This window comes from Psammomys obesus, unplaced genomic scaffold, assembly GCF_907164565.1.
Source record: "Psammomys obesus unplaced genomic scaffold, mPsaObe1.curated_primary_1811, whole genome shotgun sequence".
Classification (NCBI taxonomy): Eukaryota; Metazoa; Chordata; class Mammalia; order Rodentia; family Muridae; genus Psammomys; species Psammomys obesus.
Window position 1 is genome coordinate 16,125,745 of NW_026592118.1, and position 20,957 is coordinate 16,146,701.

Here is a 20,957-nt window from a genome sequence, read left to right on the forward strand (position 1 = left end):
GTTAACTGTTGTACATTATTCTCAACTTGGACCATGTGATTAGACAGTATTAATAAAATTAACAAAGAATGACAGAATATCAGTGATGAGTTACCACCTTGGACATTCAAATCTGGAGAGCTTATAGCTGAAAGAGGCAGGTCTGGCCTTCACTGTGTCTAGCTTTCTCATTTATAAATTGAAGTTAGTAGTGATAATATATATATCTCAGGACTGCTTGAGTTCAAACATCTTTTACCAACCTCACACACTCGAGGCGTTTGCTTAAATACACCCCCTAATCAGTTGGTTTAGTCTGTTGAGGCTGCTGTAACAAAAATGCCGTAACTTATAAACAACAGAAGTAAGTGAGAGAAGCCCAAGCTCAGGGCACCAAAGCTGTGGTATGTGATGAAGGCTCACAGTCCCTGTTCACAGTTGCTGCCTTCTCACTGAATCCTCGTGTAGTACAAGAAACAAGCCAGTTTCCTTGGGCCTCTTTTATAGTGACAGAATATGCTCTCCTCACCTCCTAGAGGTTCCTCTCCTTGATATTATTATATCGGGGAATTAGGTTTCAGCATATGAATTTAATGGGAGTACAAAGCTAGACCATAGTATTAATCCACCTCAGAAAAGGAGTTGACATGGATTTCCAAATAATTCATTAAGCATAATCTTCACACAATCTCTCGGTGCTGTCTACTGATTTTTATTTTTATTTTTTTGTCATCTAGAGGAATCAGTCTTAACTGGTTCCAGTTTACATTCATTTTACAAAACATTGTGAGCGTATATCATATGCTGATGATACAGAAGAACATGACCATGCAAAAGTCCCACCTTTGTACTTCATACATTCACATACGCTCTGTCTTGTGGTCATTAGTGCTGGTAGGGGTAATGTAGAAAGGGTGAGGACCATTGGAGAGCTAGGAATACAAGGGAAAGCCTCACAGTTTTGGACAGAGTGGAGGCGAAGTGGCATGCTAGTAAACCAGACTTCTGAAACATAACAGCCCTCATTTATATTGGTTGCTGATTTCTGTGATAGAGCCCACCTCATAAACACAACACAATTATGAAGGTCGATCGTATACCAGTTGCAGGTGGGAAACTGAGGCTAGAGGAGCTGAATAATTTGTCACATAAAAAAGGTGGTTTGTGTCCGAAGCCTCTGTTCTCGCAGGGTGGTTGTGGCTCCCCAGGATGTTTGGCGGTGTAGGAGGTGTTTGCTGCCGCCAGTAAGCAGACACCCGGGCGGGATGGGGGTTCTGCTGCACAGCCTGCAGGGCACGGCCTATGGCTCGTTTTGAAGCAGAGACTTGTCTATGCTGGAGGTATGAAACCTTCTTCACAGTGCCAGTTCTTGACCTCTGTGGTAGAGTCAGGACAGGAGGACCTCTTTTTCCTTAAATGTTAGACTGAAAGGAATTGCACTCAAATATTTGTTAGAAAATAATTTTTAATTTCCTTTGACTGTTTAATATGTCCATTGTTTGCAAAAACACACTTTTAAAAAACAGCTTTACGCTAAAATTTCTATACCATGAAAGTTATCATTTTAAGTAAACAATTAATTTTCGGAGTAAACTTATGTCGTGCAGTGATTAGCCCAATCCATTTTTAGGACATTTCATTACTTCCAGTAGTTCTGTATTCTTTAGTCCCAGACAACTGCTAATATGCTTTCTGATTCTAGATTTTGTTTTTCTAGAAATTTAACATAAACATCCTGTAATATGTGCTGTTATGCCCTAACTCAGCACATTTGTTAGTTATATTTGTGTTATTGTAGTATTTTAGTATTTAATTTCTTTTTAGTATTAAGGAATATTTATTTCTGTGACAGGATTTGCTTATCTACTCTCCAATTGGTGTATATTGTAAGTACTGTCACTGTAATCACTGTAAATATTTCTGAGTAAAGCTTTTTTTTTTTTTTTTGTGGGGTGGTGGTGAGACCAGGTTTCCTTGTGTAGCCCTGGCTGTTATGTAACTAGCTCTGTAGATGGCTTTGAACTAACACAGAGGATTTGGCTCTGCCTTTGCCTCCCCAGTACTGGGTTACACGCGCACACCGCCACCATCTGGCAAACAAGGCTTTTTTATAAATACAATTTTATTCTTAGGTACTTATATTTTAACCTTTTTGGTTTTATGAGGCAGCAAGTTGCTGTGTAGCCCAGGCTGACCTCTGAATTCTTCATCCTCCTGCCTCAGCCTTATAATACTGGAGTAGCCTTAGTTTAACTTTTTAAGAAGTTGAGATTCCAAAGTCACTATGCTGTTGTCTATTCTCAACAGTGGTTAGTTTTATTAGGACCAGTTTCCCACATTCCTGCCAACACTTGAAACTGGTTGATTTTTGCCTGAGGCTGTCAGTTTGGCTTCAAGCTTCTTCCTGTCTCTACGGTGACCTGAGCAGCTGCTGTTACAGGTGTGAACCGTGGCACCAAGTTGCAGGATGTTTTTCTTTCCATGTTTTTGGGTGTGTTACATGAGTGCATACACCTGTTCACGTGTGCTTGTGGAGGCCTAAGGTGAATGTAGGTGATGCTCTTTAGCTTGAGGCAAGGTCTTAATCAAATGCAGAGCTCACTGATAGAGCTAGTCTCACTTGCTCAGGGGCCCTGTCTCTGCCTTCTCTGAGGCTGGGATTACCGTGGGCCACCACACTCCCCTGGCATTTATGTGGGTTCTGAGGATATGCACTTAGTTATCAGGCACTCAACTGCTTTAACCACCAGGCCATCTTCCCAGGCCCAAACTTTTTGATTAAAGTTTTTCTAGTGGTTCTTGGTATGTTTTTAATTTGTAGCTTTTCGTGTGCTGTTACTTAATTTTTTTTGTATATTTTCTTTGGTGAAAAGTATTTAAATTATTTAAACAAAACTTTATTTTAATTTTATTATGCTATAAGAATTCTTGTTATTGCTGCCACTTGAGTTTGAGATAGAGGTCTCATACTTTATGGTCCAGGTTGGCCCAAGTTCTTTATCATTTTGCTGTAGCCTCCCAAGTGTTGGGATTACAGGTGTGGGCCACAATGTCCAGCAAGAGTTCTTCATATTTCCTGGATACTAGAAACTATTCCCAGAATTGAAGTTTTTATGTTAGATAAAAGGTTATTTGCCTATGTTTTCTTGTTTGTAATACTGGAGTTATAGGCCTGTCCCATACAACACCCAGCATCTGTTGAACTTTTTAAGAAATTAAGATAAATGTATTCCAAAGTCACTATCCTGTTTTATACCTCCAACAGTGGTTAGTCCATACAGACCAGTTTCCCACATTCTTGCTAACAGTTTTAACTGATGAGAGAGCCTTTGGATTTGGTGAATTGGGGATATTCTACCTACTTTGTTGTTAAATAGGAGGATTATATTATTCCACCTTGTGTATGGATGAACTTTTTCATCTAAGAAAGATTTTAAGAGAGAGCAGTTCCCAGCCTGCCATGTAGACAAGCTAACGTGTAGGCTAACGGTCCTAACTCGCTTTGGAGCCAGTTGTTGTACTCAATGTGAGCTGCTTTGACTAGAGAGTGGTATGCCATAGGGGTCAGAGTTACTAACTGGGACCCTTTCTGCTGGTGAGCATAGTAAGAGGAAGCTTTATACACTTAGTTATAATCCTAACTGTGTATTCTAGCCTCATGCATCAGAAGCAGCATTTTTGGTACATCCGTTTTCTTTCCAAAATGGCATTTTAAAAAAGGAGGCCAAAAAAAGTGAATGAAATAGATGGCAGAGCACTAGCAAACATGCAAACAATCTAGTCCCTTGGAAATGTATTATAGATAAATAATTTTCATAGGAACTAGAATATCTTTCTTATCTCTTATTACAAATTTTCAAAATAAAAATCCCATCCCCAAAAACTACGTAAAAAGAACTTTAGTGCTTTACATAATATTTGAACCAATGAAAAATAAGTTATTTATTACATTTGTCCTAGTAATAGTAAATTTAGTCATAGGTGTTGCCATATCCAGTTTATCTTTTCATATGTTAATTGCCTTTTATATTCATTATCCATGGATAGTCACAGTACAGTATATGTGTTATGATCCTTTCTAATCCAAAGGTAATAAGTATTAGGCAGCTCTAACACCTTATCAAGCAGGGTGTGTAAGGTTCCTTTAAATTACAAGTGGTAAGATGTATGTATGTCATGAGCCACTCTGCCCTCAACCATGATGTTGTACATGAAGAACAAACTTAATACCGTGATATTCGTTTTTTCTTTGTTTATGTATGTGAGCGTGTAAACACATGTTTGTGCCTTGGTGAAATTATGTACACCACATGCATGCAGGTCCTCTGGAAAGGCCAGAGTTCATCAGATCCCTTGAAACTGGAGTAAGAGGTGGTTGTGAGCCATCTGATAGGGGCATTGGGACTCCACTAAGATCCTTTGAAAAGCAGCGGCTGCCTCTAACTACCTCAGTCCTGTGGTATTCCCAAAAATACATAATTCCCTCCTCGTTATAAATTAAAAAAAAAAAAAGGAAACTTGTAATTGGAAGAGACAAAGAAGAAAGAATAAGTCTGTGTAATCTTAAAAACTTAAAAAAAAAAAAAACCCACCAGAAAATGGTTTTAAAATGTTATTTAGTAGTTTTACAACCAAATGTTTGGGTTTTGATAATTATGATGTGGTTATGTAGGACACTAGGATTAAGCCAGGCTTAGTTTATGTTCCTGTAGTGCCAACACTTAGGAGACTAAGTACAAAGAATGATGAGTTCAAAGCCAGTATGGACTATATATATATATGGCCAAATCCTGGTTCAAATATTCCTACCCTCCAGAAAGTTACTATGAGGAATCTTAGCAGCAAGTAGCTATAACTCTAGATTATTTTTGCAGTTTTTGTCTAAATCTAAAGTCATTTCTAAATATTTATTGTAGTTTTCTGGGTTTGTGAGGTTTTGTTTTGTTTTGAAATAGGGTCAAACTCACAGAGATCCTCCTGCCTTTGCCTCCCCAAGTGCTGGGATTAAAGGCATGTGCCATTATGCCACACATAAATGGTTTTTAAGTCAACATAAAGGCTGACAAGGTGGCTCCATGAGTCAAGGTGCTTGTTGCCAAGTCTAATGACCTGAGTTTAATTTCTAAAATCCATGTGGAGAGAGCCAACTGCTACAGTTTGTCCTCTGATAACTTCCATGTGACATACATGTTCATCAGGGTCCTCTACCCATATAAAAAGAATATAGAAAATGGGTAAGAATTTATATAATTGAGTGAATGCAAATCAAATAAAATAGTCCTGAGACTGGAAGGTAATTGTTTTCCTTACATGTGTAATTTTTTCCAGTCCTGTCATAATTTAGTATCTTAATTCATTAGTCATAACTACTTAGTTTTTATAATTTCTTGTGAGATATGAAAGGTAGGTTTCTTAATAAGAACTTTGGCAAAGAAACTCTTGAGTAAAAATAAATAAAGAGTTGTGAGGTTTGAGCTGGGAGATGGATGGCTCAGTAATTAGGAGCACTGGCTGCTCTTCCAGAGGACTGGGTCCAGTTCTCCAACACCCATATCACACGCAGTTCATGGCCTTCAGACCTGAAAGTGTCTTCTAACTTCTGTGGGCACTGCACACACCTGGAACACAGACGTACATGCAGGCAAGACACCCATACACATAAAGTTTTGTTTTGTTTGAAGAACATGTCTATGTAGGCCAGGAGGCCTGGAACTTGCAAATATCCTCCTTGCTAAATGCTGGGATTAAAGACAAAATTTAAATTAAAAAAAAAATGCTTTGGGTTACTGCCTAGTGTTTTATATTTCTAAAATTCCAGAGATCATTTTGATTGCAGCTTTAATACACTTATTTTACATTTTTGTTGCTTTTCTCGAAGGCTTGTTTTCTGTTAAAATAATGTTAAAAATTACCCCCCTGCTACCTAAGGTTTGCTTTCTGTTTTTTAAAGTAAATGTGATGATACATTTGTAATCCCAGCACTTGGTGGCTGAAAGCAGTTCAGTGCCTTTGTGAGCTATGTTGTGGGGCTCTGCTACAAACAGGAAATACCTGAATGCCACCTGTACATAGTTATGAAAATCTTTTTTCTTTTGTAGTTGATCATAGCCGAGTTAAGTTGACTTTGAAGACTCCGTCTCAAGATTCAGACTATATCAATGCAAATTTTATTAAGGTATGTATTAAAATGACGGGACGTTTCCCTGCTACACTAGTGCCTTTCTATACCAATTTTATTGAAGGTATTACCTGTCCAACATGGTACTAATCGGAGAATCAGTAAAAATAAAATATCTCATTTGCTTTTTTCTTCTGGCTGCCTAAGCCATGTAGATCAAACTGTGTCTATACATAATAGCAAAGGTAGTTTTCTGTGTGCTGCTTTTATGTTAAAGGCTCATAAACACTACCTGTTGGTCATTTTTAAAAAATTGGCTTTTTGAGTTTAGTTATACCTATATATTTTGTTGAACCCTATGGTAATTTCCAGTTTTTCTTGGTAATGAAATTACAGTGAACACTGTTCTTTTGAACAGTTTCTTAGGGTAAATTAATAGTGCTGAAACTACTAGGTCATACTGGTTTAAATTTGTAAGATATAACTGAAATTTTCAAAACCTTTGGTAATTGTTACAACCTAGTGCTACATATGGTGGCATATACCTGAATGTAATGCCAAAATTCAGGAGGCTGAGGGCAGAGGACTGCTATACATTCAAAGCCAGTCTGAGGTAAACAATGTGATGAATACATAGATAAGTAAATATATACATAAAAATTAAAAATAAAGTGATAGTTAACTTCTTAGATAACTTTAGTTAGCCTTGAATAAAGAGTGTTGAAGTTGTAGCTGGGTGGTAGTTGGTTGAGTTGAGATTCCTCTATGTAGCCCAGGCTGGCTTAGAACTTGAGATTCTCCAGCCTTAGCTTCCCTGGTAGTGAAAGCATAGGCTTGCCCTACTATGACCAACCTGTCATGTTTTTAATACTGTTATCAAAAAAGAGATGCAACCTTCTGTGTGACTGAGTATAAATAAAGGCTTAAATTTGTTGTATACACTATTTTATGTTTTTGAGTCTAGTTGTACAGCCATTACAGCTTTTCAATGATTTTTATATTGGCAGTCGTATATATTTTAATAGGCATTTTATTGATTATAAATGTTAGCAAGAGTGGAAGAGTTAATATTGTCTATGTAGTGTTGGACACATGGTTTCAGTTAAAGAATCTTTTAAAAAATAAACTTAGTTATTACAGTAAAACGAAATTTATGGATTAAACAAAAAAATAGGTATTGTATTTCAAATACTTCAATGTATATATTCTTTTTTATTTGTGTATTGAGTTCTAGATTTGTTTTGTTTTATTTTGTTTGTTTTTTCAAGACAGAGTTTCTCTGTGTAGCCCTGGCTGACCTGGAACTCTGCTTGCCTCTGCCTCCTGAGCGCTGGTATCAAAGGTGTGCGCCACCTTGCCCTGCAAGAGTTCTAATTTTTTACTCTACGTAGGGAACTGATTCATTTATATACCAGTTCATTTATTTTAATCAGATACTTTGTTTTATCTATTCTTAGCTTACTAATTTCAAACCTGTGTAGTAGGTTCTGCATATGTTCTCATTTTGAGTAGATTCTTAAGGTGGCCATGGAAAAACTGCTAACTAGTTTGAGGATTATTCCTAGATTCAAACTGTGCTTTTGTATTTCTGCTAGGGTTATTGGGGAGGGGGGTAGATATTGAAGTTTAGTTTTTGTTGTTTTCTGAGACAGTCCCTGTTCCATAGTCCTGGCTGTCCTATAACTGTGTAGACCAGACTGGCCTCAAATTGAAAAGATCACAGAGATCAGCTTGCCCCTGCCTCCTGAGTGCTGGAATTAAAGGCGTGCACCATTGTGCCTGGCAGTTTGTTTTTAATTCTTTGTACAATGTGAGTTTTAATTAGCAAATTTGTACACTATAGCCAGTAAATACAAAAGTACTATTGATTAGCAAAAAGCTGAAATGGATTGGGCATATTTTTGCCATGTTTTATGTTCTATGAAAGAAAATGGCTTTAGATGAAAACATTACTAATAAAATTTTAAATCCTAATGAACTGAGTTATGAAATATTCTTGATGATTATAGTAAGTGTGAAGTTTAACTTTCACCTTTTAGGGCGTCTATGGGCCAAGGGCGTATGTGGCCACCCAAGGGCCTCTGGCGAATACTGTCATAGACTTCTGGAGGATGGTATGGGAGTACAGTGTTGTGGTAAGGAACTTGTCATAGACTCTGAGATCTGTAACATGTGATGACATTAGATGTTTTACCAGGGACTAAGGCAACTTTTTAAAAATAATTATTTTTACTTTATGTTCATTGGAGTTCCGTCTGCATGTATTCCTGTGTGAGGGTGTCAGATCCCTGGAACTGAAGTTACAGTTGTGAGTTTCCATGTAGGTGCAGGGCATTGAAATCAGCTCTTCTGGAAGAGCAGTCCGTGCTCTTAACCGCTGAGCCATCTCTCCAGCCCCAAAGAATTGTCTTTGTTTGTTTGTTTGTTTTGTTTTTAATGTGTTTATTTATTTTTATTTTATGTGCATTGGTGTTTTGTTTGCATATACGTCCGTGAGGGTGTAGGGTCTCCTGGAACTGGAGTAGACACCTGTGAGCTGCCATGTGGGTGCTGGGAATTGAACCCATGTCTTCTAGAAAAGCAGTCAGTGCTCTTAACCTCTGAGCCATCTCTCCAGCCTCTTTAAGACAACTTTTTAGGTACAGTGGTTCAAGTGTAATGCCGTTTCTGGGAAAGAAAAACTAATTTTGAAGATGGTTCATTAAATTCTCACAAACTAGTTAAAATAGTGTGACTATAATTTAAATCTTGTGTGAGTCAATAACCAATGATACAGCTGCTAAATAACTTTAGAATCATTAAAAAAAGATTAATGCTTGCATAGAGCAACAAAATGATTGATAATATAGGCATGTTCCTTTTGAAGAAAATCATAAGTATAATGTCTTTAATTTATTCTTTGAAAAATTGATGCCTACCTCCATGCTTTTCTGCCATGTTTCCCCTCCCCTCCCCTTATCCAGCTCGTCCTGCATGTCCGTCCTCTGCCTCACCTTCCAGCTTCATGCCCAGCTAGCGCTGCACGTGCACACGTCAATGTGGAGCTGAAGCCTGGTGGGCCTCTCAAAGACCAGACCCTAAAGAAAACTGATTTGAAGCTGCTGAGGTGACTCAGCAGTTAAGGACTCTGCTGGTTCTTCCAGAGGACCTAGTTTTCATTCCTAGCACCTACAAGGTGGCTTTCAACCATGTATAACTCCAGTTTCAGGGACCCAGTGCCTTCTTTTGACATCTGTGGGCACTAGGCATGCATGTAGCACAGAGACATACATGCAGGCAAAAGACCCATTCATATACGTGAAATAAAAAGAAAAAACTGTTTCTGCCTCCCAAACAGACATCAGTTGTCAGCATCTCCTCAGCTAGAAGTGGGGACTCAGTGTGCTTCTCTTCTGTCATGACAAACATATCTTTTAACCTTTTTCTAGAAGTAGAATCTTTTGGGTGGTTCTTCCTAAGAAAATAGATGTAAGAACATTAACTATAAAGAGAATTTAAGGAACCTATCTCCCCACCCCGCCCCACTTCATTCATTGGAAACATATCTAAACTATTGGCATTTTAGTTCCTTTTAGCTTTTGGGAATAAAGGAAAATAGTGTGCCTTTAGGTTTGAAAGCAAGAAAATATGTGGCTTGTAGGATACTATGACCAGCCCATCTGTTGTACTGTGCATCATCATTGAAATCAACATTGGTTGTGTGGATGTGGAAACACAGTGACAAGGAGCTCTCATGAATGTTACAAGAGGTGTTCTCTGTGGCATTGCAATGCTTCTAATGCGTTGGCATCCTCCATTCTCCCTGTGAGAGAGTACTAAAAGGGGAATGGGATAACTACTTAGTGTTTGCCACCAGTTTCATTTTAAAATGAGATTTAAAGCCAGGAGTACATTTTCTGGAGAATGGAATCATTATGTTTGGATAGGAGTTTGGAATTTACAGAAGTATCCATTTGTCAAATTTGGAGAATAGTCAATTAAGATTTGTATATTTCATTGTTACATATTTTCAAGAGAAAAATACTGTATTAAACAAATATTACTGAGGTCTAGATAATATGAATGCTGAGGTATTTAGGGGAGATTATACTGATATCTACTGCATACTAAAGCATTGAAATACATTTACAAGTAAAATGGTGGAAGGATAAGTACAGGAATAGTTACAGTAAAAGTTTAATGATTATGTTCCATTTTTTCTAGAAACTCTTTCAACTTTTATATTTTAAATATAAAATGAAGCAGATAATGTAACTTACATTTAGAGGCTGTTAATTTAATATGTTCAACCTTTAGAAAGGTATATTTAAATATACTTTAATATTTAGTTAAGAGTAATAACTAAATTAGGTAAATAACCTAGCAGTCCTTTAGTACAACTCAAAAGCAAGAAATCAATAAGTTAGATTCACAGTTTAATTCAAACCAAATAAAGCATTTTAAATGAAGTCACTTATTTTTTTGTATAAAAAATATATTTCTTCTTATTTAGAAGGTGTAGTTTTGATAGTTTTTTTATCCTGTACTTATTCTTGAGACTTTATTTTTATGCGTGTTTTGTCTGCATGTGTGTTGGTGTGATACATGTGTGCATGCCTGCAGAGGTTGGAGAAGGGCAACAGATTATCTAGAACTGGAGCTACAGATCGTCCTAACCACCATGTGGGTGCTGGGGACTGAAACCAGGTCCTACGGAGAAGCAGCTAGTCTTCTTAACATCTGAACAATCTAGCCCCTATTCTATGGTTTGAACATTAAAGCTAATTTTTAAAAATATAAATAAAGTAAACTTTTGTTCAGAGTAAAAGAAATTACTGATATTTGTATTTAGTTTAAAATAAAACTTATTTTTAGCTTATTTTTTTTTCTCCCACCCCAATTCCTTTTTAGATCATCGTAATGGCCTGTCGAGAATTTGAAATGGGAAGGGTATGTATACTAGTTAACACATTGTATTTGGGGTGGGGGATAGAAATTCCTGGTCATTTATTACTTCAGTTATCCCACGTACTTAAAGGGTACTCACTTCAGTTTTGTGCTCTATTTTATATGATACATGGAACAAAATGCCCTCTAAAGCACAAACTTTTTTTCTGTATTTCAGAAGTACATTTTATAATATACTAAAAATAATAGTGTATTGTTATATATAGTTTTCAGATGTTTCATGGTATTTTCAAGTCAAATACAGTTTATTGTTTAGAAAGTAATTTTAAAATAGTAACGAAATTGAACAAATAAGCATATTATAGTAAATCTGATGATCAACGATTTAAGCTGCATATGGTATCATACATTTGTAATGCCAACACTTGGGAGGCAGAGGCAAGAAGCATGTCGCAAATTTAAGGCCAAGTTGGTTTACATAATGAGTTCCAGGCCAGCCAAATCTGTGAGACCTTGTCTCAAAAATAAATAACTAAATAAAAATAAAAGAATTTTAAATGTCATGATTAGACTTTTTGCAAAAACCAATGCCTCCCTTTCCTCTCTTTCTCTGTATGTGTACATATTTGCATACGTGTGTGTGTGTGTGTACGCACGCGTGTGCAGGTGTGTGTGAGTGTGAAAAAGCAGAGGTTAGCATCCAGCTTGTATTTGTCTCTTCCCTTGTTTCCCTCCTTCTCCTTCTTGCTTGAGATAGGGTTTCTCATTAAACTTGGAGCTTACCATATCTGCGAGAGTGGCTGGCCATTGAGCATCAGAATCTTATCTCCTCCTCACAGTGCTGGGGTTAGAGTTAAAGATGGGTACCACCACACTTGACTTTTACACGGGTGATGGAGGTTCAAACTCAAGTTCTCCTGATTGCATTAATAAACACTGTATCCACTGAACCATCTCCAGTCCCATCGCCACTATCTATTTTAGATGCTTATACTATTTTCTCTCTTTGTTTTTTTTATTATTATTGTGCATTAGTGTAAAGGTGTCAGATCTCTTGGAATTGGCCTTACAGACAGTTGTGAGCTGCCATGTGGGTGCTGGGAATTGAACCCAGGTCCTTCGGAAGAGTAGACAGTGCTCTTAACCGCTGAGCCATCTCTCCAGCCCTGTTTGTTTTAAGACAGGGTTTCCTTGGGTAGCTCTCCTGGAGCTCACTCTGTAGACCAGGCTGTCCTTGAACTGAGAGATCCACCTGCCTCTGCCTTCCTAGTGCTGGGATTAAAGGCGTGTGCACCACAACTTGGTTCATCTTGTGTTTTTCTTAAGTACTATTAAAGTATCGGATTTCTGTTTTCATTTCATTAATGAGCTCATTGTATAAGTGGTAAAAATCACTCTTACTTAGCACAATCCAACAGAAATAATAAAATTAGCACTAACAAAATGCTCCCCTTTTTTAATGACTACTTTTTATTTATTTATTTTTATGTGCATTTAGGTTTTTGCTTGCATGTATGTCTGTGTGAGGGTGTCAGATTCCCTGAAACTGGAGTTACGGTTGTGAGCTGCTATGTGGGTGCTGGGAATTGAACCAGGATCCTCTGGAAGAGCAGCCAGTCTCTTAAACTCCATGCTTCTTATACCAAGCAGTGTTCTTTCTTCTTAACTTTAAGACTCAAAATATTTGTATACAGTTACTGAACTTTTTCTGTTTATCTTTTTTGGACAACAGAAAAAGTGTGAGCGCTATTGGCCTTTGTATGGAGAAGATCCTATAACATTTGCACCATTTAAAATTTCTTGTGTAAGTACCTATTTTTATTTATTTTAAAATATTTTTAAAAATTTGTTCTTTGGGAATATTGTACACAAATACTATATATTTTGATCAGATCTATCCCTGCCCCATTTTTACAGCTCTTCAGACTCACCAGCTATGTCTTCCTCCCAACTTCATGACCTTTTAATCCTGAGTCCAATTGGTGTAAGGGCTTTCTGCTGGAGCATAGGCAAACTACCAGAGGTCACATTTCTAAAGAAAACAGACTGTCCCTTGCCCAGCAACCAAAAGTCGCCAATAACCCCTCTCCTTGGAGTAGGACTGTATATTAATCACTTAAGAGTCTCTGTATTCACCTCCATCAACTGCAAAAAAAGAAGCTTCTTTGTTGAGGGTTGAGAGTTACACTGATAAGTTTATAGAACAATAAGTATTTGGAAGGCAGTGTGTCCATTTAGCAAAATAATAGAAGTGGTTTCTCCCAGGGAATATGACACAGGTCCAGTTGACAGTGTCATGCATGAGTTCCATCTTACAGAGCACAGACCTTTGATTCAGTGAAAAGGGATCCTACAACATTCATGCTACAGTTCCATTAATAAGCATACACTGCCAGGTCAGTTATTGTAGCTCACAGAGTTCATAGCTGCGTAAGACTTTCCCCACCAATCTGCTGTCATCTTCCTGCATCATAAAAGGTAGAGAGTAGGGAGGAAGCCTCCACAGCACCTATTTTTTTTTTTAAGATTTATTTATTTGTTTTGTGGGTATGAACACTGTTTTCGTGCACAGCAGAAGAGGGAATCAGATTCCATTACAGATGGTGGAAGGCCACCATGTGGTTGATGGGAATTGAACTCAGACCCCTCTGGACCAGCCAGTGTTCTTAACCGTTGAGCCATCTCTTCAGCCCCCACAGTACCTATTTTTAATATACATTATTTAGTCAGAAAATTGCATTATAGACTGATGAACAATTAAACTGTAGTGTGCTACATACTCAGGCTATTGCAAGCCTAGGACTCAATTCCGTGTGAACTCAACAGCGATTTAACTACAAGTAAAAACTAAATTTACAAACTGAAAGCATGCTAATTAAAATAACTCCAGTATGTAACTTGATTCCTTGGCAATCACAATCTTTGAGACAGAGAAGTGAGTCTTTTCTGAGGTGTTGGTGTGGGGATGAAGAAGAGTGCCCTGGTGATCAGACAGGAAGACTGGCTGGCCGGAGTTCAGTCCTGTGTGCTGCTCCAGCAGCCGCTTAGCCTGCGTGCCAGCACACTACCCATTTGTAAGCTGTAGCCCACTAAGCTACTTGCAAATAACTTTGCTGCATTTGCAGCCAAGTCTGCCTCAAACTGACAGCGGTCTTCTCACACCAGCCTTCCACATGTTAGGGTAACAGGCATAAGTTACCATGCTGGGTTCTTGAATTTTAGTGAAAGTAAAATATACTTTCCTCTTAACAATAAATGAAAAAGTGGTTGGGCATACTGGCACATGCCTTGAATGCAGGGGAAGGAGGGAAGCAGCAGAGACACATAGGCAGATTTCTGAGTTCAAAGCCAGCCTGGTCTCCAAAAGGAATTTCAGGACAGCAAGGACTACACAGAGAAATTCGTCTCGAAAAACCAAATAATAAATAAATGAAATAATTGATAAATAAATAAAGTGATTTTCCCATGCTAGAATAATAGTGGACGTCTGTTTTTAATGAGTAGCACATAGTGTTCTTAATGACTGACCTAAACTGTCTGTGCTTACAACTAACAAGGCAAAAAGAACCTAGCAGCACACAAATGTCAGGCTTCTTTCTAATAATCTGGCTAAGAGAGAGCATCAGACTTAAAGCTGTGCATGTCTCCTACAACCGTGGTAAGAGTAACAACTAAGGGTGCTCTTCCCTCCTTCCCTCATTGCTGCTCGTGTAAGCTGAGAGGTGAGTGTTACCTAAGTCCAAAATCTAAATGTTAATTTTAGATTGTGGACTTTTAAGTATTTTGTCTAATAAATATGTGTGTGTCCCTGTGTGTGCTTTTTCATTTTAATATTTTTACTGATTTACAAGTTTTTATCTTTTTAGGAAAATGAACAAGCAAGAACAGACTACTTTATTCGAACACTTTTACTTGAATTTCAAGATGTAAGTAATTCCCATCATAGATGAAAGAGCGCCTGTCTCCATTTGTATCCTTCTTCTCCATGTCCCTCTCTTCCTGCTTCCCACTCTTGCTCTGAGTCTTTGACTTTTGCTATTATTTATTTAGTTGGTGTCTTAAGCTTGATGCTTATCAAAATGCATAGTAAAACAGTATATATCTTAGTTTACTTAGAACAACTTAAATTTTCTGTGTGGAATTTCTTCCGTGCATATAGTTTTCTTCTGTTAACAATAAGCTGAGTATAGCATTAATTATTTATTACTCACTTGTATTCACAATTTTTTAAATACAAAACTAAGTTTTCATTTAGAAGCTGTGATGTAAATGTAGCTCAGTGGTAGGGCCATTTGTTTAGCAGGCACAAAGATTCAGTCCCAGCACTAAGAAATACAAAAGTCAGTTTTCATTCAGATATAAATTATGTTTACTTCAAGCTGTTGACTTAAATGTTTCAGAGCCAATCAAAGTGGTAAGTTTTCAGGGAAGAAACCAAAGACATGTATAAAAGGACACTGGAAAATACTTGTCGACTTTTTTCTCATCTGTTTTTATTAGTCCAACTTAGTCATGAAATATGTCATTCTTCCCAATTCACGTGTAAGCCTTCCTACTTCCTTTTGACAATCTATGTTTATTCTTCTCCCTAACTGTACTAATCATATTCCTTAGGTTGAGTCATTTATTATACCCAGGTTGCATGTTTTATCTCTAGTTAGTACCTTAATGTCTGCAAGTGTGTTAGATAGCTCAGTGATCCTAACCATGAAAGTGGTGGCACATACCTTTAATCCCAGCACTCGGAGCAGAGGCCAGCCTGCTATACAAAGCAGGCCCAGGATAGCCAGGGCTACAGAGAAACCTGTCTCAACCCCCGTCCCCCACACCCCTGGGTCCAAAAAAAGAGTGTGTTACACATAGACATAGATAAAGGGGGTTTGAGAAGTTCAGTAACTTGCCTATTTCCTAAGTGACAGCTCGAACACTGGGGCTGACTCCTAAGTTCTGTTCTTTCTGTTGACTATTTCTATCTAGAATAATCAGTCTTAAAAGTTGGGGGGGGGGGTGCTGTTCATTGGTTAAGAGCCTTTGCTGCTCTTGCAGAGGACCCAGGTTAGTTTCCATATAGCTCTAGTGGCTAACAACTCTAACTCCACTTTCAGAAGATCCAAAGCCCTCTTGACCTCCATGGGCATGAGGCACATACACAATACAAATATGTACATGCACTCATACTCATAAATGAAAATACTTTTAGAGTAACTGAGGCTTCTTTGGATCTTTGATTTATGTGGGCCATCTCTTTCAGTGTTTACTATAAAATTAAATTTTGGAAAAAGTTTAAAAGCATGGAATACATAAGCATATATTACATTAGCTGGTTAAAGTAAAGGAAAGTGAGCTGGGCACAGTGGCGCACGCCTGTAATCCCGGTACTCTGGGAGGCAGGCAGGCACCTCTGTGAGTTGGAGGCCAGCCTGGTCTACAAAGTGAGTCCAGGACAGCCAAGGCTACACAGAGACACCCTGTCTCTGGGAGAAAAAAAAGAAAATCTTAGCATTATTTTGAAAATAAACCTCCCCCATTTCTATCTCTGTTGCCCCCAAAGGGTTAAGAGGAAGTAGACAGTTCCCACAATAGTGAGGAAATGGATTTGGAGTTGGACATTATTCTAAGTTCTTTTTCAGTATATTCTTTTGTTTTTCTACCTCTAATGAATTATAAAAATAATAACACCATCAACTTTGTAGTGTGGATTAAAGAATATGTTATGTAATATAATGGTTACAGAGCGTGTTGTCTATGTTAACATGCTTGAGTTAGAGCTTGCATTTGTTATGTTCTATAAAACATTGGGTAAGTTAATATGGCTAAATTTCCTCATATAAAATAATGATGGTGTGAATGTCACCTTCCTTGTGGAAGCTGTGAAATTCATGTTAAGTCAATAAATAAAGGCTATTGTTTGATTTTTTTTAAAGGTATCGTAGAAATGATTAAATGCATAGCTTGAAAGTTTGTAAGTACATTATTCTAATTACTGAATTTCTGTTTTTTTTTTTTTTTTTTGAAGGAATCCCGTCGGCTCTATCAGTTTCATTATGTGAACTGGCCAGACCATGATGTTCCTTCGTCATTTGATTCTATTCTGGACATGATAAGCTTAATGAGGAAATACCAAGAGCATGAAGATGTGCCTATTTGTATTCACTGCAGGTACAAAATAATTTTCTAAATGTAGAGAAGTACAGTGCTCAAGTTTGCTGTGAAATAGTTTTATTTCTTCATTAATGTAATATATTATATCTTGAGCATTTCCTAGCCCTGTTACAGTATATTTGAGAATGAGACCCTGTGAATTTATATACGCTAATCTGGTTAATAGACTATCTAGATGTTACAGTGAAATATCATCATATTCCCTGATATGATCAATGTCAGGCAAATTTTCATGAATGATATAATCTCAGACTTTAAAAAAAATGTTAATAGATATAAATGGTCTTATTGATCTGAGATGCCATTGGTCTCCAGACAAGTGCTGGGTGTGGTGAACATGCCTGTAATCTCAAAACCAAGGAGGCTGAAACAGGAGCTCAAAGAGTAAGGCCAGTCAGGGGTACCTACCTAGCAAGACTATGTCAAAACAAACCAAAAAACAGGAAGGCAGGAGAGAAAGGGGAAACATCATTATCTTACACATATTAAACGTTGAACATTTGAAAGCAAAATCCATTGCCAGTTACACAGCAAAGATGTCATTTGTAAGAGATACCTCAATATCAGAGCTCATACATTGTAGTTTATAAGGTGTTTCCCAAGTGACAAGAATTCAGTGCTTCTTCCTGAGGAACAAGCTTCCATATCTGTACCGCTGCCTGTCGTACATGAAATTATAGTTGAAACTGCTGAAATATTTTTTAATTTTATGTACATTGGTGTTCTGCCTGCATGTATGCCTTTGATCCCCTAGAACTGGAATTACAGACAGTTGTGAGCTGCCATGCAGGTGCTGGGAATTGAACCCTACCTCTTTGGAAGAGTAACAAGTGCTCCTAACTGCTGAAATCTTAAGCAGGCAGGAAATTAATATTCTTGTTTGTTTGTTTGTTTGTTTGTTTTGTTCTTTTGAGGAATTATGAAAAGTGGTGTTTACTTATAGCTAAATACGCTAATTCCCCAAGTTTTTTTAGGATTAAAAGTATGTCTTCTGTAGGCCAGGTTGGCATCAGACTTTTATATAGCTAAGGCTTTCCTCCTTGCCTCCGGTGCCCTGCTTGGATTATAGGTGTATCCCATGATACCTGGCCTAGCATTTTTGTAGTAAATTAAATATAAACGTTGGTCTGTGTTTCCTGGACAGCCTTATTAAATTGTGCTGTAAAGCTAAATAATGTAAAACTAAATAATGGTCTACCCCCTTGGCAGCCTTAAGTTCAGCTATATTGGTATTAAACTGCTCCATAGAAATGTTTTCACTCTTTTCAGGAAATATTTAAATGTCAATTATTCTTTGCAAAGTTAGTCATTTTGACATGTAAGAAACCACATAAACCCAGCCTTTGACTTTGGGGCAGTAACTGTGACATTTGGTTATTCCTGAAGGGGTAACCAATTTTGTGTTCCAAGTGTGGGTTAGAGGTTAATTATGTTAAATTAGGTAACTGGCTGTTTTTACTTGACACATTGAGCTATTTTTATTGTCTGATTTTTCTTCTACTTAAAAGCCATGAAATTTTTAAAACAAAAAACAAAGAAACATTCCAGTTATGAGAAAGATGGCCTTAATTTGTCCTTGTCTAGAAAACTAAAAACATGTGCCTAAGCATTTATGTGATTTTTATATCTCTAAATATAATGACTCTTTTGTTCCCTGTCTTACCTGACAGTCTTTCTATTCCAGTTGACTCCAGATTATTTATAATAGAACTTTTTGCTTTGCTGCAACCCTTTTTAAAAAGGTTTTTTTAAATGTGTGGCTCCTGTAGATGACTAACCCTTTTTGTTGTTGTTGTTGTTGTTTGTTTTTTAAAGTTAGAGTCTCAGTAGCCTAGGTGAGCCTTAAACTTTTACCTCCCTCCCCCCATGCTGGAATGCTGAGCAAGGATGAACCACCATACCCAACTAGGTTTTAATTTAAAAGTGAACAAGGACTTGTTAAAGTGGCTCATGCCTATAATCTCACTACTACTTAAAGACATGGTATGGAGAACTGTATGAGATAAAAGGCCAGCCTTGGCTGTAGAGTGAGACTGTGTCTCAAAATAAGGAGGAGGGTGGGGGAGAAGAAGAGCAGCAACAAAACCCCTAAACAAGTAAACTGACAAAAAAACAGGGATACAGCAAAAGAAAATACTAAGCAGTGTATTGAACAAAGAAAAAATAGTTAGCACTTGTATTGTTAGTTTTTTTTTTTTTTTTCTGTTGCTGTCATAAACTTCCATAACCCAAAACAATATAAGGAAGAAAGGGTTTGTTTTAGCTTACAGTTTCAGAGGGATAGTGTACATAATGTTGAGGAAGACGTGACAGCAGTATCAGGAAGGAAGGCAAGACTGTAAACCCTCACACCCTTCGCCAGTAATATCCTTCTTCCAGAAGGGTCTATTTCTAAAGGTTCCATATTACACCAACCGTCTGAAGTTAGCACTTCAGAGGGGATCAAGTGTTCAAGTAGATGAGTGTTTTTAAGTTCGACATATATAGTGTCTATAAAAATGCTAGGGAGACTACAACTCTAAAAAGAATGTTGAATCAATCATGAAAAAAATATGTTTATAGTAGTTTTGCAGTATAGTCATGATTATATTGTTCAGTAACGTGTAGGATATTTCAAAACCAAATCTTAGACTTTCATGAGATAAATCTATATATTTTCAAATACTATAAAACTTATTTTACTCCTGAGACAAGTTTTTTCTATCTTAATCTTTCAAAAGACTGTAGATTCATTGTGTTTCAAAATCACACTAAGTGATTTTGTCCTGCTAAGTTATTTGTAATTGAATTTATTATAAGAAGTAAATAAAGGAAACTTAGCATGGTCTTGCATGCCAGTAATTCCAGCATCTGGACACTGAAGCAGGAGGATTATTGAGTAAGAGACCAACTTGAGCTCCCTAGGCCCTGTCTCAGAAAGAGGGAAAAGGAGAGAGAAAGAAAAGTCAGCAGGTAAAAGCACTCACTGCCTTTCCAGAGGAACCAGGTTCAATTCCAGGCACCCACATGGCAGCTCACAATTCCAGTTTCAGGGGACTAGACACCCTCTTCTGGTTTCCCTGGGCACCAAGTGTCCGTGCATGTGGTTCACAGACATACATAGAGACAAAACACTCATGCATGTAAAATAGGGTTTTTTTAAGTAAATGAAATTTTTCAGACATAAGAGATTATTGGTTAACTACTTTTTGTTTGTTTGTTTGGTTGGTTGGTTTTTTTGAGACAGGGTGTCTCTATGTAGCCTTGGCTGTCTCAGACTGGTTCTGTAGATCAGGCTGGCCTCTCAAAGAGATCGACCTGCCTCTGCCACCCACAGGCTGGGATTAAAGCCATGTGCACCACAGCCAGCGCTGATTAATTTTTTTAAACACTTATTTATGTTGACATTTTCTTAGCCAACTGGTGTCTTGTGGTTACTGAAAAGGGCTACTTTTTGCCTCTAGGAGAAGTGGTTTGCTGGTATAGAAACCATATAGGAAATGTCTAATGAATTCATGAATTAAAGCAAACTAAAATTTGTGAATTAAGGTTAATTCAGTGGTGATTAAAAAGGAAAACTTTCATTCTGGAATTGAAAGATAAAGAAATTGTTTTGACTTTCTTTTTTTTTTTTTTTTTTTTTTTTTTTTTTACAAGTTATTTGAAATTCTTTCCTGTTCTGTTATGGTATTCAGTCAGTAACTATAATTCATAAGTCTATTTCAATAGTGTTTCTCTAGTTTTAAAAATTATTTGCAGGGCAGTGGTAGCACATACCTTTAATACCAGCACTTGGAAGTGCTGTGGATCCCTGAGTTCAGGGACAGCCAGA

The 20,957-nt window shown here is 37.3% G+C and overlaps 1 protein-coding gene across 6 annotated transcripts in view; it reads left to right on the forward strand.

The window, feature by feature from the left end:
• The window catches only part of Ptpn12 (protein tyrosine phosphatase non-receptor type 12), a 66,528-nt gene that overhangs the window by 25,319 nt on the left and 20,252 nt on the right, over window positions 1-20,957 (forward strand). For all 6 annotated transcript variants that reach the window (XM_055612655.1, XM_055612658.1, XM_055612660.1 and 3 more), the window contains 6 exons: window positions 6,078-6,154; window positions 8,137-8,232; window positions 10,988-11,026; window positions 12,717-12,788; window positions 14,851-14,910; window positions 17,001-17,143. In XM_055612655.1, the coding sequence (XP_055468630.1) occupies window positions 6,078-6,154; window positions 8,137-8,232; window positions 10,988-11,026; window positions 12,717-12,788; window positions 14,851-14,910; window positions 17,001-17,143 (487 nt within the window). The remainder of the gene's footprint in view (window positions 1-6,077; window positions 6,155-8,136; window positions 8,233-10,987; window positions 11,027-12,716; window positions 12,789-14,850; window positions 14,911-17,000; window positions 17,144-20,957) is intronic.